General features: G+C 44.7%; 1 protein-coding gene across 2 annotated transcripts in view; it reads right to left on the bottom strand.

Annotated features, from left to right (window-relative positions):
* Sh3bp5 (SH3 domain binding protein 5) overlaps window positions 1-1377 on the bottom strand; it is a 70343-nt gene extending 68966 nt beyond the window's left edge. For both annotated transcript variants that reach the window (XM_078038507.1, XM_078038505.1), the window contains exon 1: window positions 1000-1377. In XM_078038507.1, the coding sequence (XP_077894633.1) occupies window positions 1000-1140 (141 nt within the window). In that variant the 5' untranslated portion in view covers window positions 1141-1377. The remainder of the gene's footprint in view (window positions 1-999) is intronic.
* Between the last annotated feature and the right edge of the window lie 24026 nt (window positions 1378-25403).

Raw genomic sequence — 25403 nt, forward strand, 5'->3', positions numbered from 1 at the left:
CATTTAAACCCCAACCATTGAGTTAAGCGAGCTTTCAATTGACCTGTACTAATAAGAATCAATTAGGGGTTCGGAGAGTACGGTTTAAAGCAGTATTTTTTAAGAATATTATTTATGGCAAAGGTAGAAAAACGAGTCTTGCAAAGGAATTTGCTGTGCTTTTTTGCTGGGGGGGGGGGTGAAGAGGTTAAGCTGTCACTCCACGATCTCGGCCTGGCAATTGTTTTTTAATTATCTATCCTGGAAATGGAGGCACAGAAAGCCAGGCTATTCCCCTCGCCGCCTCCACGCGTCAGCTTTGCGCATCAGCTGTCCCCGATTTCTGTTCCTACCCGATCTAACAAGGAAAAGCTGGGTTTTAAACCATTTCAGGCCGAGAGGAAGGTGGACAATAAACCCCTCCGGGTGTTAACAATGAATCAAAGGAGAATGAGCGCTCAGGCCCAGCACCCCGGCCAGGTGAGGGCTCTAGGGGCCCAGGGCACCGGTGCCAACCCACGCTGCAGGGGCGGGCAACGCCCACCCGGTGCGGTCCTCGGCCCGCCCACGGTGCCCGCCGCCCACGCGGGCTGAACAAGGTCGCTCTTGGTGCCAGGAGGCTGGGCAGTGCCAGGGGCGCCGCCAGCCTGGCCCGGCGTACCCCGAAATCCTCGCTTCTCGGGCCCCTGCCCCCCTTTTCCCTTTGTTGCACATCCACCCGAACCGCTGGCACGCTGCAGCGACCCCCGGGTCCCGGCGAGGGTTTGCGGGGCGGGTTGCGGGGGGGGGGGAAGTTCCCGCAGGATAATCGGGCCGCGTCCACGCAGGCACTGCAGCCGCCCATTGGGGGAGACCGGGCAAGGTGGGTATCTAGATCCTTGCTTCTCGCTCCTGGCCCTACACAGCCTCTATCCAGAACCGCGGACGCTGGAGGGCTGCGAAGCGGGTTTACGTGTAGACGCCGACCTCCGCGGCAGCCCTGGCGGAGACGGGATGCGGGGCGCCCCGCGCGCTCCCTACCTGTATCCGGGGGTCCACCTCTTCCTCCTCTTCCAGCCCCTGCTCCATCCCTTCTTCCTCCTCCTCCTCCTCCGCGTCCCGGGCTGGCGGCAGGAGCTCTGCCGGCTCCTCCGCGCGGCTCCGCTTCAGCGCCGCGTCCATGCGGGCAGCCCGCAAGCTCCGCAGCCGGGATGCCCCGCGGCCGGCGCGCCAATCGCTCAGTGGCTCGGAGCCGCCCCGCGAAGGGTCGCGGCTGCCGCAGGCTCTGCTGGAGCCGCCTCGCCACTGCCGGGCACGGTCGGGGAGCCACCGCGGCTGGCACCCGGGAGGCGCCGCTGGCCGATGCGGATCCCTCCGGCCCCGGCGGAGTGGCGCGGAGGAAATGGGCGCGGCTGCCCCCTTTCTGCCGCGGCTGTCAGCGCAGCTGCGCCCCGCTCCGCCCCCGTCCGGCCCGGGCGGCCCAGCCCTCCGCCAGCCCCAATTACCCAGGGCTCCGTCACAAAAAGCCCAGCAAGCTGAAAATCACCAGGGTGCCGCCACCTCGTTGTAAATGAGCAGCATGAATGTATCACGCACTACGCAGCCCGGGGCCGCCTGCTTCATGGGTTTCCTCCCTCCTTCCTCCCTGGGACCAATTGAGCGTATAGAAAGAAAGTTTGGGGTATTTCCACTCTCTGAAATCACCTTTAGAAGCCAGAACTCAGTGACTCTGGACAAGATCCAAGCCTTGCTCAAAGACCTGAACCCAAAAGCACGTTTGTTCCCTTGGGTATACCTGAGGAATCACAAACTTGAAGTTTTTTTCCAGAAAAGGAAACTGAAATATATGCTCACATAGACGTGAGTACGAAAAGAGCCAGCGCTGTGGCGCACACCTGTAATCCCAGCAATTTGGGAGGCTGAGGCAGGAGGATGGCAAGTCTGAGACCAGCCTAGTAACTTAGCAAGACCATGTCTTAAAATTAAAAAAAAAAAAAAAAATACACAGAATTGGGGATGTGGCTCAGTGGCAAAGTACCTCTGGGTTCAATCTCCAGTATGGATACTACTACTACTACAAAGAGGAGAGCCAGCTGCTGTTCCATGCATGGAGTCATTGTCCAAAGACTGGAACTCCATTGGGCACAGCTGCATACCCAAAGGCGTATGCTTTCACAAGTGTGGAATGGTCCTACCTGGATAGCCAGGAAGCATCCAGAACCCATTGGGCTGGGAACTGGGTGAGTTGATGTGGCCTTTTCAAAGACGTGCCAAGTGCAATGCCTGTTGATGGGCACACTCTGGCCAAGGATTTATGGACTGATGAGGTTTTTGCCCACCCTCAACAAGTAGGGAACCAGAGTTTGCCTGGCTAACTCAGCATCACAAAAGGCCAAGCAGTGTTGCCTGCCTGTGCTGTTACAAAATGTCAGGGCCACTGTGATGTCAGGGAATGCAAGGTTAGATGACCTTGGCAAAGCAGGTGGGGACTTTGGTGCTGGTGGCTGCAAATGTCTCCACTACAGAAATGCAGAATGTCCAGCGGCTCTGGAGGCTGAGGCAGGAGGATTGCGAGTTCAAAGCTAGCCTCAGCAAAAGTGGGGCACTAAGCAACTCAGTGAGACCCTGTCTCTAAATAAAATACAAAAAAGGGCTGAGGATGTGTCTTCAGTGGTTGAGTGTCCCTGAATTCAATCCCCAGCAACCTCCCACCCCACCCCACCCCACCCCAAAAAAAAAGAAATGTAGAATGTGACCACTTTCTATAGAGGCTGAAGCCTGAAACTCTATGAATCAGGAGAAGCATGGTTCAGAAAGAAGCTTCTTTATGAGGGAAGCTGTTTCTATGGTTTTCTCAAAAGTTGGGCTAGGGGGTTACTTCTAAGGCAAAGTCCCACCCTGAACATACTGTCGCTATGATGTGTTAAAGGAGGTTTGTCCTATCCAGGAGATAGTGCGGGTACATGCCATCAGTTTATTTCTATAAAGGCCACACCTGTTCATTGCCCCTCAATTCGAGGGTGAGTTGTCCATTTTGTGAGAGAGATTTTGAAGCTCCTTGACAAGGTCACACATTTCTTTTAGTTTCCCGGTGATAGATGAAGGCAGGATCAAGAAGGCCATTAAGAGTCACTTTGGCCACCGGAGTTTCTCTTAATGGCTTTGAATTGAGTTTATAAGTGAGCAGGTTTGTGCTTTTTCAGTAGTTAAAATAAGCAAAGTAAGATTCATCCTGACTGTAAATGCTTCTCAGCTGGTGGAACCCCATGCCTGTCATCCCAAATAACCATACCCCAGACACATTTCTGTTTAAGTCAAAATGCTTCCATGGGACATAAGAACACTGTTCTAGGACACCAGATTGTTATTTTATTTTGCTTATTTATTTGAGAATATTGAGGGATTTAACCCACTGAGTTACATTTCCCAGCCATTTTTACTTTCTATTTTGAGGTAGGATCTTACTAAAGCTGCTTAAGGACTTGATAAATTGCAGAGGCTGGCCTTGAACTTGCACTCCTCCTGGCTCAACCTCTGGAGCCCCTGGGATTACAGGTGTATACACCATCATGCCTGCCTTTGGTCTCCCATTTTTAATGGGACTTACTATCCCTTCAGTATTCGCAGGTTCCCAAAAGTTCAGGGGTATGTACATCAGGGAGCAGGAAATGAGGCAGTTTAATGTTTATCTTACTGAGCATATTGACCAAGAGGTTCCTGAGACTTTTCAGGTGTGACCCTAAGATTGAAATTACTTTCGTGCTAACACTAAAACACTATTTAACTTTTTCAAGCTCATTCTCCCTTAAGTGTGCTTTGTGGTTTTCCAGAAGCTACATGACAAGTCATGTCACAACAGATTGAATGCAGATGAGGCAAGGAACCAGTTGCCTTCCATTCAGCCACATGTCGTGCAAAAATGTCAAACAATACCCTTCTTTTGTTTTGGAGAGAATTTTATTGTTCGATTTGGATACTATAGTTACTTTTCATAAAAGTGTGATGTTAGATGAATTGATAAAAATATTTTTAAAATTAGGTTTTAATTTCTATATAGTAATTACTGATAGGACCACATAAACAAAAGTTCCTTGAAATGGTCAACATTTTTAAAGACCATAAAGGGATCCTGCCACCAACAAGTTTGAAAACCACTTATTTAGAGGAAATGCATACTCTAGTTTGAGTTTTCTCTTATTTATATTTATTTATTTGGTATCAGGAATTAAACTCAGGGGCACTTGACTACTGAGCCACATCCTCAGCCCTATTTTGTATTTTATTTTAATTTTTATTTAGAGACAGGGTCTCACTGAGTTGCTTAGCACCTCGCTTTTGCTGAGGCTGGCTTTGAACTCATGATCCTCTTGCTTCAGCCTCCTGAGCCTCCAGGATTACAGACCTGCACCACTGTGCCAGCCTCTCATTTGTATTTAAATGTTCCACTTTCCCTTTCACTCAAAAGATAAATATCTTGGCAGATGTGGTGGTGCAAGCCTATAATCCCAGCATCTTGGGAGACTGAGGCAGCAGGATTGTGAGTTCAAAACCAGCAACAGTAACTTAGCAAGCCTCTAAGCAACTTAGTGAGACCCTGCCTCTAAATAAAAATAAAAAGGTCTGAGGATGTGGCTCAGTGGTAAAACACTGGGTTCAATCCCCAATCACAATCCCTAATCATGTGGCCCATAGTGTGGGCAAAGGTGGTTGGCCGATGCCTTTGCCCAGATCTTGAGAATGCTTTCCTTGGAGAAGGTGCTCCCTGTTCGGTTTATTTTTATTAACTTTATTTAATCAATCAATCTATCTATCTATCTATCTATCTATCTATCTATTTTATGTGGTGCTGAGAATCGAACCCAGTGCCTCACATGTACTAGGCAAGCGCTCTACCACGGAGCTTACAGCCCCAGGCTTTGATTTAAGATGTAAGAACAATAGAGTGGGTCCTTGCTGTTTAAGTTTGGACAGTGGGGAAAATTACACTACGTTTGTTTGGTCACTGACCCACCACTTCCCCAAGTTTTAAATCTTTCTGGGCAAAAATCATAGCCTTTGCACTGTCTCAGTTGACCTTTAAAACGGGGTCCTGAAATTTGGAGAGGGAGAGGAAAGGGCATCTAGCTGGCTGAGCTGGTGTGGACATACCCTCCCTAGAGGGTCCTTCCTACCTGCTCTGGTTTCCTGCATGGGATGAAGTCAGCCTCCCTGAGACCCCACTCCATTACTTTTGTCATGCAATGTCATGAATTTGCCATCCAGACCTGGTCCCCCAGGGTTATACAAGCAGAGACACAGGCTCCTTATTTGGTCCACCCCTTGGAGTGCTGATTGCATGGCAGTGTTTCTATTTCTGTAGGTGTTGAGAGATACTTGGATCTATCAAATAAACACTTAATGTCCTGGACTATTCAAAGGGTGTCACTTTTCTGTCTTTACGGGAAACAGAGGGGAGCTCCAGCTACGTCTAAAACTCTCTATGGCATTTTTGTCTTGTTTTGTTTTGGGTACCAGGGATTGAATCCAGGGGTGCTTAACCACTGAGCCACACCACCAGCAGTTTTTGATTTTTGATTGGAGACAAGGTTTTGCTAAGTTGCCGAGGCTGACCTTGAACTTGCAATCCCCCTGTCTCAGCCTCCCCAGTGGCTGGGATTACGTGCATGTGCCACCACACTCAGCCATCCTTGGCCATTTTTTTTTTTTTTTTTTTTTTTTTTGTAAAGTGAGAAGCTTGTTTTTTCCTTGCAAACTCTTGAAAACCAGAAGTGGAGAGGCAAGAAGACTCAATGACTTCGGAGAGGTTTGAGTAAGCTTTGAGCCCACAGTGGAAAGCAGAGGAGGGCACTAGTATTCTGGCGCATAGAGGCGGCAGTTTTTTCCCTCCTGAGGAGTGTTGGAAAGAGTCCAAGAGTTCCCTGGGTCTCTTTAACAAGGGAAGTATTCCATGTCACTCACCACGGGGATATAGGGGTCGCCCTTGCCATTCCTCCTGGAAGGGTCAGGATGGTTCTATAGAGAAACCATCTCTAGGCAGAATTTGCTTGAACAAGGGAGGAACGTTTTGCCAAAAAAAAAAAAAAAAGAAAGAAAAGCTTCCCACACTGGGGAACTGAGGAAGGATGGATGGAATGGAGTGGTCAAAGGCTTGGGAACACGAAGGGACAATACAGAGTGGGTGGAGCAGGGGATGGAGAGTTTGGGGCAGGTCCCCAGGAGCCTTGAATGCCAGCCTAAGAAAATTTTGGAAATCAGACTATAGAAAATGAGGTGTGCTGGGTGCAGCAGCCCAAGCCTGTAGTCCCAGTGGCTCAGGAAGCTGAGGCAGGAGGATTGTAAGTTCAAAGCCAGCCTCAGCAATTTAGCCAGGCCCTAAGCAATTTAGTGAGACCCTGTCTCTAAATAAGAAATAAAAAAGGGCTGGGGTTGTGGCTCAGTGGTTAAGTGCTCCTGGGTTCAATCCCTGGTACCAAAAAGCAAACAAACAAACAAACAAACGAGATGCCATTAATTTGTTCATCCATTTATTTATCTGACAAGTATTTATTGGGCAATTAACATTTGGACACGATCAGACGAAGAGGTACCATTGTTAATGAAAGACATAGACTCACTGCAGTCACAGAGTTTGCATTCTAGTAGGGAGACAGGCAATAAACAAATGTTTACTATGTTAGGGGTAACCAGTGCTACGGGCAGAACAAACCAGAGCTCAGAGAGTGAGGAGGGGTGGAGGTGCTATGGTGATTACAGCACAGGCCTTTCTTAGAAGAGTACTTTTGTGCCAGGAACTGAAGGATGTACGTAAGCAGACTTGCATATCTCTGGGGAGGGGGGACAGCGGGGTGGACAACACTCTAGCCACTGAAGCAGCATGTGCAAAGGTCCTGAAGTGAGAATGGGGTTGGGATGTGGAGAGAAAACAAGAGCATGCGTGTTGATAGAACAGAGACAGCCAAGGAGAGATCAAGGGAGACAAAGGCAGAGACCTGCTGGTGGATAGATCATGTAGTGCCTTTAGATTATGGTAAGGAATTTGGATTTTATTCTGAGTGAATGATCATGTAACAACTCAAGCTAGTGTGTAGGAAATAGCCTGGGTTTTGGGGGGATACAGAGAGCTAGGACAGAAGAGACACAAGGAGATGAGTTAGGTGCTGATCAGTCTCCTTTTTTGGGGGGGAGATATTGGGGATTGAACTCAGGGGCACTCCACCACTGAGCCACATCCCCAGCCTTTTAAAAAAAAATATATATATATAATTAGTTGTAGTTGGACACAATACCTTTATTTTTATCTATTTATTTTTATGTGGTGCTGAGGATCAAACCCAGCGCCTCACACGTGCTAGGTGAGCGCTCTACCCCTGAGCCATAATCTTTTTTTTATTTAGAGACAGGGTCTCCCCGAGTTGCTTAGGGCCTCCCTAAGTTGCTGAGGCTGGCTTTGAACTTGTGATCCTCCTGCCTCAGCCTACCACAGCTGATCCCTTTAGAATGCACAGTTGCTCTCAGGTTACCCTCAGAGCCTCATGGGCACCTGGCAGGCAGCACACAGGTAAATGCCTGACACCCCCCCCCAACCCTGGACACCCCTGTATCAAGGTAGGGAGAGGAAGTTCCCTCTACCTTCCTCCCACTTTGCCCTCTTTTCGCACTGGCCTCCCAAGAATCGGCATATGGTAAAGTGAAAGAGAATTTTAAAATAGATCTTAAATCCTTTAAGAGTATTTTTGACCCCAAATGACTGGTTTTCAGAAGAACTCAAGTAGCTATCAAAACTAGTCTTTTGCAAGGGATTGGGGCCTCTCTATTAAAAAGGCATCTGTTTTGGGGGCTGGGGATGTGGCTCAAGCGGTAACGCACTTGCCTGTCATGCGCGGGGTGCTGGGTTCGATCCTCAGCACCACATAAAAATTTTAAAAAAGATGTTGTGTCAACCGAAAACTAAAAAATAAATATTAAAAAATTCCCTTTCTCTCTCTCTCTCTCTCAAAAAAAAAGACATCTGTTTAATTCCATGATTCAGTGACATCAGTGTGTTGCCAAATTGTCTTGCCCTGTGGCTGCTCCCCTCAAATAAGAACTTTTATTTGTATCCAAAATTAAATTAGACTGAATCTCCTGACTCAGATGAAGAACAGGCCAGAACTGTTGGAGAACCAGCAAAGAGGCTTTCATGGTTTATCTGTGTTCTGAGAGGGCCTGCAGATATTCAGGATGTTGCCAGAATCCTAGAGACCACAAAAATTGCTCCATTAAAAGGGAGAAAGGCTGGGTGTGGTGGTGCACACCTGTAATCCCAGCAGCTTGGGAAGCTGAGGCAGGAGGATCACGAGTTCAAAGCCAGCCTCAGCAAATTAGCAAGGCCCTAAGCAACTCAGCAAGACCCTGTTTCTAAATTAAATATAAAAAGGGCTGGGGATGGGGCTGGGGATGTGGCTTAAGCGGTAGCGCGCCCGCCTGGCATGCGTGCGGCCTGGGTTCGATCCTCAGCACCACATACCAACAAAGATGTTGTGTCCGCCGAGAATTAAAAAATAAATATTAAAAAAAATTCTCTCTCTCTCTCTCTCCTCTCTCACTCTCTCTTAAAAAAAAAAAAAAAAAAAAAAAAAGGGCTGGGGATGGAGCTCAGTGGTTAAGTGCCCCTGGGTTCAATTCCTGGTACCCAAAAAGAAAAAAAAAAAAAAGGAAAAAGAAGTTTCCATACCCACATTCAGTTGAGTCTCATCTTTACCACTACAGTCTCAATCTGTCTCTTAACTGTCTATTTGACATCTGCACTTGAGTGTGTAGTAGCTCTTAGACTCAGGTGGCTGAAAACAGAGCTCTTGATTTCTGAAGATTTGTTTCGTAAGTGTTCCCTGTCTCAATCTGTAAATGGCAGCCATGACCACGGTCAGCCACATGCTCAGGCCAAAATTTTGTGGGTCATTCGTGATGCCTCTGCCCGCCCCACATACACTGGAATAGCAATAATTTTGTTAGGCCTGTTGTGTGCGGTGGCGCACACTTGGAATCCCAGTGATTCCAGAGGCTGAGGCAGGAGAATTGCAAGTTCAAAGCCAGCCTCAGCAACTTAGTGAGGCCCTGACTCAAAATAAGATATAGAAAAAGGTTTGGGGATGTGGCTCCATATATGGTTAAGCACTTCTGGGTTCAATCCCTGGTACCAAACCAAAAACAAAAACAAAAATAAAACAATAACCACAAAAGTGAATCAACTGACTGTGAAGCAACTTTTCTGAGCATTTTTTTTTTCTGGTAGAATCGAATGATTATATGATATGAAATTTGTCAGCTCTGATTTGCTTTTCATAGCACCATCACAAACAATAAATCTTGGCCAAAAAATATTTGAGGCCTTTGTTCATTTTTTCCAGGCCTTGTCCTTACTCCTGTGATGTTGGAATCGTTCCCATTGGACGTATCTTTCCCATCCCTATCCTCACAGGTTTTCCTCTCATCTAAAGCGGCCATAGCCTCGTGACAAGAGCTTTGCAAATGATTAGGGCAGTTCCCCAAAACTGCTTTCCTAATCTTTTTGAAATCTTGCAAGATGGACAGTTTTGCTTTTTGTGTTATTTGCATTGCATTATCCAACTACAGGGAGAATAATGAACAAAAACTTTGACACAGTAGGCAGAGGTGGAAGCTTGGCTTTTAAAGGAAGGGACAGTGACTAGCAGTTTACTAGTGACTAATTTTATGCCATGGCAACTTTAAGTGCCAATAGTGAGATCACTAACTGTCCACCAAATCCATTCTTTCCTCCTTTAAGCAGTTAATTAGACAGCATGTCCCTACCTACCCATCTGGCTAGGTGTAGCCCTCTGATTAAGTGGGCGGCAGTGACAAGCCATTCTCATGATACTATCTCACAAAGATTTCCTAAATATGCTCCTTAAGTGTTCTCCTCTTTTTGGACTGAATGTGGATGACAATGAGGTACTGAAGAGCAGCAGATCCACAGGATGGAGATAGCCTAGATCCCTGAATGGTGTGGAGGAGAGTACCCTCCCCAACTTGGGTACTCTGATTTCTTCTAACTTGTAATAAAAACTAATTCTCTCATATTGAGGCATTAACACTTGGGTCCATTTGTTTCTTTGGCTTAGTCTATTCTACATGAATCATTTTTCTACTTTTTGGAATGGACTCATGAATAGCCAGTAATGAGGAGGTCCTGTTGTATTTCAGGAGCACTTAGTTAGAATCCTGTTACATCCTATAGACAAGGTTAAAAAACATGGACAGCTACTGGCCCACATCAGAGAAGTAATGATTGACTGGACAACCAAACCTAAAGGTGAATGAGCCCCTGTCCAATCATACACATTCCTGTAGGTATCATTCTCAGCTCTATTTCAACATTTATAGTATGGCTTAAGGGACTATAAAGAATGCATGCATCTCAGACTTTTCCAAGACATAATGCTGGCATTGGAACCTGGATTGCACGTTGATTCATGAAGATCCTCTTGTTGATTTGCACTGTGTTATCCCATCCTGACAACTACAGAGAGAATAAACGGCAAAGACTCAGTGGGCAGAGGCAGAATCTCAGCTTTAAAAGGGAGGATGGTGGACTAAACGAAACGTGGTGAAGTTCACTGGAGCTGACTATAAAGTTTTGAACTTGGTGCTGAGGATAAATTAGAACAAGATGGAAGAGACCCAGCTGAAAGCAACATGTTTTTTAGAAAGTTAGACATTTTAGGCTGCATTTCTATATGAATTGTTTCCAGAGTCATAATCTCATATTTTTCTGCACAGTGGAGACTCACTCCTGGTGTTTTGAAGTCAAGTGCTACACTAGACTTCAAACTTGCTCAGAGGAGAGTGCCTAGGAGTGTGGAAAACAAGGAGATTAAAAAAAAATATAGGGCTGGGGTTGGAGCTCAGTGGTAGAGCACTTGCCTAGCATGTGTGAGGCACCGGGTTCCATTCTCAGCACCACATTATAAAAAATGAATTGCCAGGGGCAGTGGTGCACCCCTGTGATCCCAGCACTTGGGAGGCTGAGGCAGGAGCATTGCGAGTTAAAAGCCAGCCTTAAGGGAGCTGGGGCTATAGCTCAGTGGCAGAGCACTCACCTAGCATGTGTGAGTCACTGCGTTCAATTCTTAGCATCACATGGACAAATAAGTAAAGGCATTCTGTTCATCTATGACTACAAAAAAAAAAATTTTTAAAAATGCCAGCCTCAGCAACTCAGTGAGGCCTTAAGCAACTCAGTGAGACTCTGTCTCTAAATAAAATACAAAATAGGGCTGCAGATATGGCTCAGTGGTTAAGTGCCCCTGGGTTCAATCTCCAGTACCAAAAAAAAAAAAAAAAAAGAATTAATAAATAAAATAAAGGTATTATGTCCATCTTCTTAAAAATTTATATTGGTTAAATCTGCCTTATTATTATTATTATTATTATTATTATTGAAATTGAACCCAGGGTAATGCCTATAATCCCAGTGGCTTGGGAGTCTAAGGCAAGAGGATTGCAAGTTCAAAGCCAGCCTCAGCAATTTAGAGAGGCCCTGAGAAACTTAGCAAGACTCTGTCTCAAAATTTAAAAAAAAGGGGGGCAGCTAGGGATGGGACTCAGAAGTTCATTGCTAGCTCCTGGTCTTTAAAATTTCTTTCATGATAAGAAGCACTGATCCTATGAAGCATCTACTATGTGCCAGCCTATTCTATGATGCCAATGAGGAATTTCTTCCTAATGGCTTCTCGGGAAGTAGGATGAAACACAACAGAAATCCATATCTATAGCTTCAAGGGGGAAATAAAAATCACAAAAGAAAGATGTTAGCCCCAGAGAGGCAAGTGGACATTTTCAAGTAGATTTTCCTCCACATTGTCAGAGCCCTGCAAATCCATACAGCTAGCAGTTTCGTTTCTTCTGGGTGCGCATAGCAGCTCTTCCTTCCACACCATCTCAGGAAAGCTTGAGCATGCAAACTTCTGAAATTTGCTGCCAAATATAAACGTGTGACCCAGAGAATAAGCACATTTTGGTAATCAGAACATAAATGAATCTTGTACAAGGTTACAAAGGGTCATTTTTGTTTCAATATTTGCTTCTGGAAAACGTTTAGTTCCTCATGACAAACCTCTAAGAGGAAACAAAAAACCACAGAACTTTTTGCTATTAAAAATAACAATTATGCCAGGTGCTGTGGTGCATGCGGGCAATCCCAGCAGCTGGGGAGGCTGAGGCAGGAGGATTGCGTGTTCAAAGCCAGCCTCAGCAAGACCTGACTCTAAATAAAATGGGCTGGGGATGTGTCTCAGTGCTTAAGGGCCCCTGGGTTCAATCCCCAGTATCAATAGAAATAATAATAATAATAATAGGTTGGGGATACAGCTTAGTGGTAGAGCATTTATCTAGTGTGTACTGGGCACTGCAAAAATAAATTAAAAAGTTAAGCACGGACTTCAAAGAAAACTATAATATAAACAATTTTGCATCTAATTCCACCCCAGATGGTCTTCCAAGGTATTATATGACCCCAAAGTCTGAGCTCTGAATTGTTTGCTATATTCTTTTATAGAGGTGCCAGCTGACCGTTAGGTTGCCTGTCTTTCTGGGTCTATAAAAAGGTCTTTATGTCATCACAGTAGGAGCTATATTCCTGTCTTTGTCCATGAACTAGTTTAGAATTCCAGCCCTGCTACTTATGAAGTTGTGCAACCCTGACAAAGTCACTTAACCTCTGTGAGCTCCAGTTGTCTCATGTATTAACCAGTGATAATAGAATACCTTTTTTTTTTTTTTGGTACTGGGGATTAAACCCAAGGATGCATAACCACTAAGGCACATACCCACCCCTTTTTTCAAAATATATTTTATTTAGAGACAGGGGCTCCCTAAGTTGCTGACACTGGCCTAGAACTTTTGATCCTTCTGCCTCAGCCTCCTGAGCTGCTGAGATTACAGGTGTGTGCCCCTCCTGGCTACTTTGCAGTTTTATATTGAAAATTAGCTAATGTAGGTAGAAATGATGGCACATGACTATAATCCCAGTAACTTGGGAGGCTGAGGTAGGAGGATCACAGGTTTGAGGCCAGCCTGGACAATTTAATGAGACTCCATCTCAAAGTAAAATATAAAAAAGGGGGGATAGTAGAGGATAGGAAAGGTAGCAGAATACAACAGTTACTAATATGGCATTATGTAAAAATGTGGATGTGTAACCAATGTGATTCTGCAATCTGTATACGGGGTAAAAATAGGAGTTCATAACCCACTTGAATCTAAAGTATGAAATATGAAATATAAAAAAGGCTGGGAATGTAGCTAGGCCTAGTAAGTGCAAGCCCCTAGGTTCAATCCCTAGTACTGAAAAAAAAAAAAATCAGCTAATGTAGGTAAGACCTAATGCATGTCTATACACTGTACAATTAATGGTAGTTATCATAAAGAATAGCACTATGAGTTTACCCAGTCCTCGCTGATAAGGCCTAACTAGATCACCCTGAGTTCTCCTATCCCATAGTCTGGACTGTCTGTCTGTTTTAAGAATGTTCTCACTGTTTGGGGATCCTATAGTTGGCAGCATAAATTGTAAACAAATACTCTTTTTTTTTTTTTTTTGGTACAGGGGTTGAATCCAGGGGTACTTTGCTGCTGAGCTACATATCCAGTACTTTCCAGTACTTTCTATATTTTATTTTGAGACAGGGTCTTGCTAAGTTGTCCAGGTTGGCCTCAAACCCGAAATCCTACTGCCACCATGCCGGGCTAAGAAAACATTCTCAAGGGTCACGGGTTTAGGTCATTTTTGACATGAGGTGTCTCTTGTAAGCAGCACTTCAAGGGCTCAGTGTTCTTCGCCCAGCCCCAGAGCTCTTGCCAATCATCCAGACTTGCTTTGTTGATTCCTCTGAGTTCTTCCCAGTGAGTTCTGTCCTAAGAACTTCTACCCTTGTCTTCTCTAGTTTTAAGGACTTACCACAGGAATTGCCCTACTGTGGAAATAACTGCGGCTTAGTTTTAAATGTTCCCAATGCCTCATCTTAGACAAGAAGACAAAGTTCTATCTCCAAGCCCATTTACCTCTGGGTCAATGTCTTTAAAGACTCTGATCAGCAGGGCATGGTGGCTCACAACTGTGATCCCAGTGGCTCTGGAGGCTGAGGACAGAGGATCTGCAAGTTCAAAGCCAGCCTCAGCCACTTAGCGAGGCCCTAAGCAACTCAGTGAGACCCTGTCTCTAAATAAAATATAAAAAGGGGCTGGGGATGTGGCTCAGTGGTTGAGTGGCCCTGGGTTCAATCCCCAGTATCAAGAAGAAGGAGAAGGAGAAGAAAGAAGGAAGAAGGAAGAAAAAAGCGGGAGGAGGAGGAGGAGGAGGAGGGAGGAGGAAATCTTTCCTGGCTCTTCTCTCACTCTCTACCCCTCTTACTCCTACTTCACCGTTTCATCTCAAAATGCTTCCTATGTCCAAGATCCAAAAGTGTTTTCCTGATATTTTGTTTCTGGGAAAATCTAAACTAAGGTATGCTTCCATAGCATGATAGAAGGATTTTTTTTTTTTTAAGGGAACCTGCCACCGTTGAGTGTCTATCAAGATGAAGAAGTGGAAACTCAATTTTGACCATTGGCAACAAAGACCATAACCCATTGTCCCATATGTGGAACATCTATAAAATCTTAACCATGGCACATGACGTATAATTATATAATATGTAATATAGTTATGTATTAAGAATATAATATAATTGTATATATATATGCTTTAGATTATGACATCCAACCTGTTTTTTTTTTTTTTTTGGTACTGGGATTGAACAAACTTAGGGGCTGAGCCATATTCCCAGCCCTTTTATTTTTTATTTTGAGACAAGATCTCGCTGAGTTGCTTAGGGCCTTGCTAAGCTGCTGAGGCTGGCTTTGAACTTGTGATCCTCCTGCCTCAGCCTCCCAGGCTGCTGGGATTACAGGCATAGGCCACCATGACTGGCTTCCAAAGCACCTGTGTCAATTTCATTGACACATTCACAGAATGGAAAACTTGGTATTCAGTGGGCTAAAGCTGACTGTGAGTACAGACCAGGACCTGTTGACTGACGGCTGGAGGATTCTGGGTATGATGACATTACTTCTTCCAATCCTGGTGCTAGGGAGTGCAGGGGGGGGTGTTTGGGGAAAGCTGTGGGCTGAGACAGAGAAAAAAAAAGTTGTACAATGGAGGGGGCTGGGGATATAGCTCAGTTGGTAGAGTGCTTGCCTCACATGCACAAGGCCCTGAGTTCAATCCCAGCACCACCTACATACACAAAAAAAGTGTATGATGGAGACCAGGGAAATTAGAATCCAGTGAAGTAGGAGATGGGCTGGATGCATGAATTTCAGGCACCAAGGGTAAAAGCCAAGTCAGGGCTTCCACCCCTTCCTGACATTTGTGTGAGGAGCCTGCCAGAGAACAATGCCCCTGATTATCCCAGCGGATCTACTAACACTTCCCTCAATGGTGGATCCATCTGTATTGGAGGAAAAGAGAAGGAAATGAAAAGGTGACTGGGGCAAAAGCAATTTGGCCCTGCAATTGGCCCAGTAAGAACACCTGCAGCCCAAGGGCATGTCGGTAACTGGGGGAAGGAAGAGTAAAACAAAAGGTCACCATTACCAAGGGGATTTCCAAGAACAATCCACAATAACAAGAAATCAATCACCTGCCTTCCTTCCTGCTGATTTTATGAGGTTGTGTTTTTTTTCTTACTGAAATCTATGGGTTTACAGAGAAGATGTACTTATAGTGTTTCTGGGGGAGAAATTTTTTTCCAGGTGCTATACCAAAGAGCAGTTTTTAATGTTGTCATCATCATCATCATCATCGTTATTTAATTTATTTTTTTGGAGTGTACCAAGGATTGAACTCAGGGGTGCTTAACCCCAAGCAACCTCCCAGCCCTTTTTGTTTTTTATTTTGAGACAGGGTCTCACTAAGTTGCTTAGGTCCTTGCTTAGTTGCTGAGGCTGGCCTTGAATTTGTGATCCTCCTGTCTTAGCCACCTAAGCCACCTGGATTACAGGTGTGTGCCACTATACCCAGGCAAAGCTGTTTTTAAAAAATGAATTAACATATAGAGCAGTTTTGGGTTCACAATAAGATCAAGTGGAAGCAGCTTGGGAGGCTGAGGCAGGAGGAATGTGAGTTCAAAGCCAGCCTCCACATCTTAGTGCAGCCTAGGTGACTTAGCAGGACTGTGTCTCAAAATAAAATATAAAAAGGGCTGGGGATGTGGCTCATGGCTAAGCACCCCTGGGTTCAATCCTCAGTACCAAATGAATAAATCAATCAGGTGGGGAGTATAGAAGTCCCCCATGTGCTCTGCCACCTCTGCCATCAACATACCCAACCACAGTGGTACATCCGTTAAAGTCTGGTGACCCCTCACTGACACGTCATTGTCACTCAGGGTCCACAGTTTACAGTAGGGCCATTCTTGGTGTTGTACATTCTGTGGGTCTTGACAAAGGTCTGAGGACACATATCAACTGTTGTAGAACAGTTTCACTGCCTTGAAAATCCTCTGTGCTCCTGAAGAGCAATTTTAATTCAATGAGAAAGTTGAGTGGCCATCTACTAAGAGCAATTGTCAAAGCTGGCTGGCTATCCAGGAGCAGTGGCACACGCCTGTAATCCCAGCAGTTCAGGAGGCTGAGGCAAGAGGTTCGAGAGTTCAAGGCCAGCCTCAGCAAAAGTGAGGCCCTAAGCAACTCAGTGAGACTCTGTCTCTAAATAAACAGGGCTGAGGATGTGGCTCAGTGGTTGAGTGCCCCTGGGTTCAATCCCTGTACCTGTCCCCTCCCCTCCTCCACACACAAAAAGTTGGCTGGCAAATACTTTAAGGAATAAATCAGATTTTCCCACAATTGATAATGGATTAGAATCCACCGAGAAAGCTGCAGAACACCAATCCTGGCCATACTTCAAATGATTGTATTATCTAAAACTGGACAAACTCTATCCCACCCCCAATATAACAAAACCAAAAAAGCCTGCCCCAGATACTTGAAAATTGTAGGTATTTATCTGTGATGCTATAATTTCTACCACCTACTCTTAGTAGTTTTGTTTCACTAATTATAATAATCAGATCCATTACTGTCAATCATCACAGCTGTTCCTTTGCAAGGACAGGAAATGGTTTCTGTTGGGTGCAGAGCAGGCTGAACTGTGATGTCTGCAGGGCAGGCTGAACAGATGTTGGCTGCAAGATAGCCCATGCACTCAAACCCCCCTCTATCTGGTCCTTTATCACCTGTTTGCCTCAAGTCTGAACATTCAACCCTGCTCAAGGCTGAACACTTAACCCCCCCTTGGGCCAACAAGGCAGCTTGCAGATCCAGAGACCCCATTAGTTTTGGGCTATAAAAACTCCCTCCTGCCAGGACCCCCTCTCTCTTGTTCTCTTTGTCTTTCTTGTGCGCGCTCTCTGTCTCTCTCTCTCTCTTCGTCTCTCCTCTTCTCTTTTCTCTCTCTCTCTCTCTCTCTCTCTCTCTCTCTCTCCTTCTTTCCTTTCTCTTTGTTGCAGTGCTGCAATAAAGATCTTTTGGTTGCTCTAAGTGTTGTGGTCACTTTTCTTTCATTTGGTGCCGAAACCCGGGAGAGGGTTAAAACCCACTTTTGGATCCCTCTTCCTTTGGAAGTGCCACTCATCAGATGGCTGGAACCCATTTTCTCGACCCCAGAACTCCATCCACCACCGACCTTCGATTGGTGAGTCTTCCCTTCCTGGAGTCCTAAACCCAATGGTGGTGTCAGGAGGATTTGACCGTTGATGGTCCGGCAAACCTCTTTGCCCACCTGCGGGGAGGAAAACACCCCACCACAGCCTTCAAGGCCACGGTGGCCCTCAGGGACTCCTTCCTAGGACAGAATAGACTCCTGGGTTCAAAATTATTCCCTTCCCTTCCCAGCTGGTAGTTTCCCAGCATAGGCTTTGTAGGTCTCCCTCAAAGGACTCTGTAACCTCCAGGGACACATGACAGAGAACTGAACATCACAGTCCACCCAGATCTTCATGGTCTCTGTGGCTCTCAAAAAGTCCTAGTCCTCACACCTCCAAGACTCGGCCTCCAGAGAGACGCTTTACCCTCCCCTTCCTCTCTCTTCCCCTGTCTCTCTCTTTCCCCTCTTTCTGGCCCTGGGTGTCTCCGGCCTCTCCAGGAGGGGTCCTGAAAAGCCTTGGCCAAGGTCTCCCACGGTTCCGCCTCCGCCCAGGACGAGAGCTTCTACTGTCAGGATTCGGTGACGACCAATCTCTGCAGCTTGAACCTGCCACTAAGGCACTCCTGGTTTTTGGCTCTAGCGGGGACACTCCTTTTGCCAATAAATCAGTTTCCCCTACAATGCCTCCTGGATAACCTCAAAACCCTCTCCTTGACACCAGACATCAAACCCAAAGAATCCATCAAATATAGCACCCAAGCCTGGCCCACTTATCCCTTAGACAACCAAAGCAGATGGCCCCCCTTTCTAAGGGATCTCTACAATTACTGTGAGCATTTGAAAAAATGGGTAAAAAGCTGCTATGTCAAAGCTTTCTTCCTGCTTGTGCTCTCTGCACCTCTTGCAGATCTCTGCAAATTTTTCTAGCTTGCAAACCAACACCCACAACCACTGATCCCCAATCTCCTCCTCCTCCGGACTCATCCACTACTTTTGACCCTACTGATGAATTTCCACCCTATTGCCCAGCTCAAATAGGTCCTCACCCTCAACCTTCTGCCCCAGCCCCTCCACTGTCTCCCCCACCTGAACAACCTGACTTCTCCTCTCCACTCACTAGATCAAAAACTAAACAACCGCCTTTCCTCAAACCATTGCCTCTTTTCTGAGGTAGCAGGTACTGAAGGAATCCCTCCACCCACTCACTCCTCTCTTCTCCTGTCAGTGCCCACACCAGGTCCTACCAGGTCCTCTTACCAGCTAACCCAAAGCTCAAACAAGCTGAGGAGAGCCCTTGGACCCCTATCGGAGATCTGGTGAAAATGGCCTTTAAAGTTGCTTTGTCATCACTGAAAACAGGTTACCAAGAATTGTCCCCTACAGGCTTTTTGGGATATTCACTCCCATCCTCCCCTCTGCTCTACCTGTTCTACTGCTCAAGTTTTCCTTGCTAGGGAAAATCCTGTTCTTTCACATCACTCCTTCCTCATTCTCAGATCCACTGAGCTGCTCTCAGCCCCGCCTTCCCGTCTACCCCTCCTTAAAAAGGCCCACAGAAAAGTCTTAACTGACCTTTTCCAGAAATCTTCACCACGGCTGATTTTAGAACTTTCAGCAAAAGAATCTCTACAAAAAAGTTTAATGTAGATAAACTTCCTATTTTCCCATTGCCCTGTTTTACTTGGCCACTGTCTGGAAAAAATCAGCACTCCAGGCGCTGGACACCCCCTTACTAGTTTTTTCACAAAATATGTAAACAAGGCCTCTGGTCTTGAGCTGGGCTTCACAGAGAAGGCTACATGTCTAAGATAAGGAGGTTACCAACTGGGCTCCATGATAACAGCTGTCGAGGGGGGGTGGGGGGGGAGGAAAGAGGAGAGAAAGGGAAGAAAAAGTTCTCCCCTTCCCAGGTGTGTCCTTGGAAGGGTTAACTTGCCCAGAACACACATACACACACACACAAACACACAAAAACTGCTTTTTGTGAACTTCTGCAGACTGTGAACTTCTGAGCCCCTTCCCTTACATGTTGGGTACAAAATTCTGAAACAACCTACACTTGGGGTTCAGGGATTAATTGATTACAACAAAAGCTGTGCCTTCTGAATCCGGTTGCAACCAAATAAGACTGTTTCCCTATCTTCACTGCTATCTTAGGTGCCTTGCCTCGTCTGTCCCTACAACAGTATAATTCTATACACTTAAACACTGTTCATGTTTTCATGAAATGGTCAACAGATGTGATTAATTGTGTGCTGCAAATAACAAAATATCTCTTCTTAAAATGGAATAATTTGCCTAAATTCAGAAATTTACAAAGATTGTTTCAAAGTGTGAATAAAGAAGGAGTTAACAGATAGGAAAGAGAAATTAGAAGGTTCTAAGTATGGATTTAATACAAGGAAAATGTGTTTCTGGATAAGAGAGTCTATTAAGTAAATAAGAGGGTTTAAGCAAGTGATGAAGAAAGTCTGTGTATGCTGGCTATATAGGTTTAAGTAAGTGCTAAAGAAGGTCTGTATATACAACTATGGTTAAACAACAACTGTTATTTTGCAATATTGTAATATGTTATTTCTTTAAAAGCTAAACTTGATTAATATAAAAACATCAATAATAATTGTGGTACTATTACTCTTCTTTGTATATTAAATGCGTTCATATTTTCCAGGTATATGTCATTAAGATAGAAGCTTTAAAAAAGTATATCAAGCTGGTGTTCTCCAAAAGGTTGCATGGTTATTTTAGGCTTATAAAAATAACATATCGGAGATTTATTTATATCATTTAATGTTCTATAACTGGACCTGTTATCAATAAGATTAATATAAAGTTCTATACACTGGGTACAATTTAAATGTAATATACTGTATTACCCAGTATTCATGTGACATCAAGCAACAACGTATATAAACTTTATAAAATGATATTTAAAAACAAAGATCAGTTCGATAGTAGAATACTTTACCTGATTTATAAATCTTAGCCTTACCTTAGATAAGGCTGTGCTTCCCATCTTACTACATGTCAGAATGACTCCAAAGTAGGCCAGACTTCAGCTAAAGCCCAATACTCTTAATTTAGGGTGAAATTGACTTTGCTGGATGTTTATGATCAAGACTTAAAGTTAAATTAAAATGGCCAAGAAAACCAATATTTGGCTCTGGCCCTCTGAGCCAGTCTGAATCCAGGGAACAGGGAACTTCTCTACAGAGCTTTGCAACTCTGGGCCACATAACCTCCTGATCAGGGAGATTATTGAGACCACTGGAGAATGAAAAGCCAATCAGTGCACTTGCTGTGAATAGGAGGCTCATTGGAGACAGGAGACATCCCTGATGCTTCCAAGGGAAGCCACATGGTCAAGCAAGACCTGGACCCATCCTAGCACAAATGGCACTAGCAGAACTAAGAGGCTGCTCTCAAGTTCCCCCATGAGTGACCCCTATGGGAACTCGGCTGACTCTTAACAATAGATGAAAACAAAGTCAATTTTGACCAACTTGATCTTAAACACCTACCAAAACCAGTTAAGCCAAAACACAGTCATTCCTGGGAGTAATGAAGGACAAAACAGCTAAAAAAGAGGAGACAGCAACTAGGCCAACAGGCTCCATGGGGAATGTTCAGTCAAGTATGGCCTTGGCTCCTCCCCCTCACAGGACCCCTGTTAGTCCTCTCTATGTTTCTCCTAATAGGACCATGTCTATTAAATTGCCTACAGAAGTTCCTGCAGGATCAGATACACAAATTCACCAACCAGTCAGTCAATCAACTACTTCTTTAAGACTACCAGCCCTGATGCCCAAGATGGAGACCTACGACTCATGACCAACTCCTCTGGCTCCAGAGACTCTGTGCCCATCTAAAACCCTCTCTAACCCCTTTTTCCAGTTTTCACAACCCCTCTTTTACTTCCTAGGAATGAGAACTACTCTCCAGCACTTCCACTCTGCTTATTCTGTCTGCTCTACAGCATCCCCACAAGGAAGCATCAAACCTAAACTCCCCCTGGTACCACCATGTCTCCCACCTTAAAAAGGCACTTGTTCCAAATGTCCAGTCCTGGACATCCACCACGCCCACCAAACTCAAAATTTCTCGCCAACCTTCTTCTTCATTTATTAATCATTATTCTCTCTCAAGTTTTTATCTCAAACCACAGATACCGCTTCTACATCCAAGCGACTTGACACTGGAATGACACCGCCCACTCTCAGTTTATGGGTCAAGGCGACTGCCCTTCCACTGGCTGCAATTGGGCTGTCACCCTTAACATTACTGGATTCAACCAAGCCACCTCCAATACTTCCTAGAGTCCCTGCTACAGGACCAGTGGCTGATACCAAGAATCTCCTCCACCCAGGACTGGTTTGATGCCATGGAGGACTTGTGGCTTCAAGGAACTTTTATGGACTTTACCCCTACCACAGTAGTTGTCTGTAGCCACTGAGTGTTATTTCTGGCTGCCCTGGTGTTCTCAGACCTGTCCCCCGAAACATTCCTCCACTTCCCCTTCTAGGTCTAACGCCACCCACCATTAAGCAGGAAGTAGCCAGAGGACTTTACACCGCCATACACCGCCCCCTCACTTAGAAAAACAAAAAGGGAGGAATGTTGGGTGCAGAGCAGGCTGAACTGTGTTGTCTGCAGGGCAGGCTGAACAAATGTTGGCTGCAAGATAGCCCAGGCACTCAACCCCCCTCTATCTGGTCCTTTATCACCTGTTTGCCTCAAGTCTGAACATTCAACCCTGCTCAAGGCTGAACACTTAACCCCCCCTTGGGCCAACAAGGCAGCTTGCAGACCCAGAGCCCCATTAGATTTGGGCTATAAAAACTCCCTCCTGCCAGGACCCCCTCTCTCTTGCTCTCTCTCTCTTGCGCGCGCTGTTTCTCTCTCCCTCTTTATCTCTCCTCTTTTCTTCTCTCTCTCTCTCTCTCTCTCCCCTTCTTTCCTTCTTTCTTTTCTCTTTGTTGCACTGCTGCAATAAAGATATTTTGGTTGCTCCGAGTGTTGTGGTCACTTTTCTTTCAGTTTCCTTATAAAGAACATAACCTTTCTTCTAAGTTTAAATCCTCACTTTATAATTCCTAGTCTCAGTAAGGCTCTTTTGCAATGTTAATTTCAAACACTTTCTTTATAAGCAGATCATAGCAATTTAACTGCTGAGACCTAAAAATGAAATTCATTGAGTACCATTGAGTACTGTACACCAAAGAAAAAATCCTCAGGACCACGTGAAACATTAATCCGAAGAAAGGGAGGCTCCCAGCACAGTCTAATATAGTAACCACTCATCCACTATGCATTTAAAATGTAGTTAATAGGAATTGAAATGAGCTGGAAGTGTAAGATACATATCAAATTTCAGAATTTAGCATCAAAAAGGATTGTAATGCATCTCATGAGGATTTTGTGGTTGTTTGTTTTTTTTGCAGTGTTGGGGATGAAACCCAGGATCTACCACTAAGCTATATTCCCAACCCTTATTAATAATGTTTTTGTGGATCACATGCTGAAATGGTAATACTTTGGACTTATTGGGTTAAAGAAAATATTTTATTAGAATTAACTTAAGGGCTGGGGATGTGGCACAAGCGGTAGCACGTTCGCCTGCCATGCGTGTGGCCCGGGTTCGATCCTCAGCACCACATACAAACAAAGATGTTGTGTCCACTGAAAACTAAAAAAAAAAAAATATTAAAATTCTTTTTAAAAAATTAACTTCACTCATTTCTTATTTTTTAAAAAATATTCTTCTAGTTGTATATGGACAGAATGCCTTTATTTTATTTTTTTATTTAATGTGGTGCTGAAGATCAAACCCAGTGTCTCATACATGCTAGGCAAGTGCTCTGCCACTGAGCTCCAGACCTGGCTCCATTTCTTATGTTTTTAATGAATCTACTAGAAAATTAAAAAATATATATATATTTATATATGCTTCCATTTCCTTTTTCTTTCCTTTCTTTTCTTCTTCTTTTTTAAATCTCTTTGTCTCTTTTTCCAGTATTAGGGATTGAACCCAGGAATACTCTACCACTTAGCTCTATCAGTCTCCCACCACCACCACCTGCCAACTCTGCCTTTTTTATGTTACCAGGGATTGAACCCAAGGGTGCTTAACCACTGAGCCACATCCCCAGCCCATTTTATATTTTATTTAGAGACAGGGTCTCCCTGAGTTTCTTAGGCCCTCATTGAGTCACTGAGGCTGGCTTTGAACTCATTATCCTCCTGCCTCAGCTGCCAGGATTACAGGTGTGGACCACCACACCCAGCCCCAGTCTCTTCAAATTTTATTATTATTATTTTTTAAAAAATTTTAAGGCAGGGTCTTGCTAAATTGTGCAGGCTGGCTTCAAACTTGTGATCTTCCTGCTTCAGCCTCCTAAATTGCTGGGATTATGGGCAGGTGCCACTGTACCCTGCTCCGAGGTATTTCTATTGGGTGGTACGTTGCAGCCTGTCTATCAGGTGCTTGGGTAGATGATCTGTTGGAAGGCAGGTCAGGAGGCTTGGTCTTGAATTTCCTTTGCAAAGCAAGGGCAGCGTTTCCTTAGGAGAGGTTTATTTGTGGGGTTGCTGGAGGTTGCTTGAAGGGAAAGGTGCGCTTTATTAGTCCACAGTAACAGGGAGTTTTTGCTTACATTTCTATTTTAGAGATTGTGCCTGATTCCTGTATTTCTCAACCTCTTCATTGTACGATTTACATAATACAAAATCCATAGCTCAATAAGCCTGGCTGAATTGGTAACAGTTACACAACCATCACCAGATTCCAGTTTTAAGACAATTTCATCACCTCATAAATTGTCCTTGTGCCATTTACATTCAAACCCTGTTCTCAGCTACCACCAGGCCACCACTGATCTGCTTTCTACATCTGTTGTCTTGCTTTTACTAGAAATTCCAAATAGATGAGATCATACAATATACAGTCTTTCATGTTTGGCTTCTTCCACTTAAAATATATCTCTCTCTCTCTCTCTCTCTCCCTCCCTCTCTCTCTCTCTCTCTCTCTCTCTCTCTCTCTCTCTCTCTCTCTCTCTTTCTCCTCTCTCTTCTCTGTACCAGAGGTTGAACCCAGGGGTGTTTAGCCACTTAGCCACATCCCCAGTCCTTTTTGTTTTTTATTTAGAGTCAGGGCCTCTCTAAATTGCTGAGGCTAGTTTTGAACTTGCAATCCTCCTGCCTCAGCCTCCTAGCCCCTGGGATTATAGGTGTACGCCACTGCGCCCAGCTGGGCCTACTTTTGGAGGAAACAAAAACAAATGGTAGGGAATTTTGAGAAATTCTTAGTAACTTGGTCTGAGCCTAGAAAAATTGCCAACATTAACTAAAAGCACATCGAAAGCTTCAGGTTATAAGGATACTCCAAATCTCTCTTTAAAATTGAAGCTGGGCATGGTAGCACACGCCTGTAATTCCAGCAGCTTGGGAGACCAAGGCAGGAGGATTGTGAGTTTTTAAAGCCAGCCTCGGCAACTTATCAAGGCTCTAAGAAAGTTAGCAAGACCTTGTCTCTAGAAAAAGTCTAAGAAAGGGCTAAGGATATGACTTAGTGGTTAAGCACTCCTGGGTTCAATCCCTGGTACCAATAAATAAATGAAAGAATATTGACTATATTACCTAAAGAGTATTCATTTCTCCTGCTCATGTTTAAAGATTATTTAATCTATACATTATTATACTCAGTGTAGATTGATATGTGGTATTTTGTATTTCTTCTCCTTGAGTATCCTTTTTTTTTAGTTGT

The sequence above is a fragment of the Ictidomys tridecemlineatus genome, chromosome 2 (genome assembly GCF_052094955.1).
Source record: "Ictidomys tridecemlineatus isolate mIctTri1 chromosome 2, mIctTri1.hap1, whole genome shotgun sequence".
Taxonomy (NCBI): Eukaryota; Metazoa; Chordata; class Mammalia; order Rodentia; family Sciuridae; genus Ictidomys; species Ictidomys tridecemlineatus.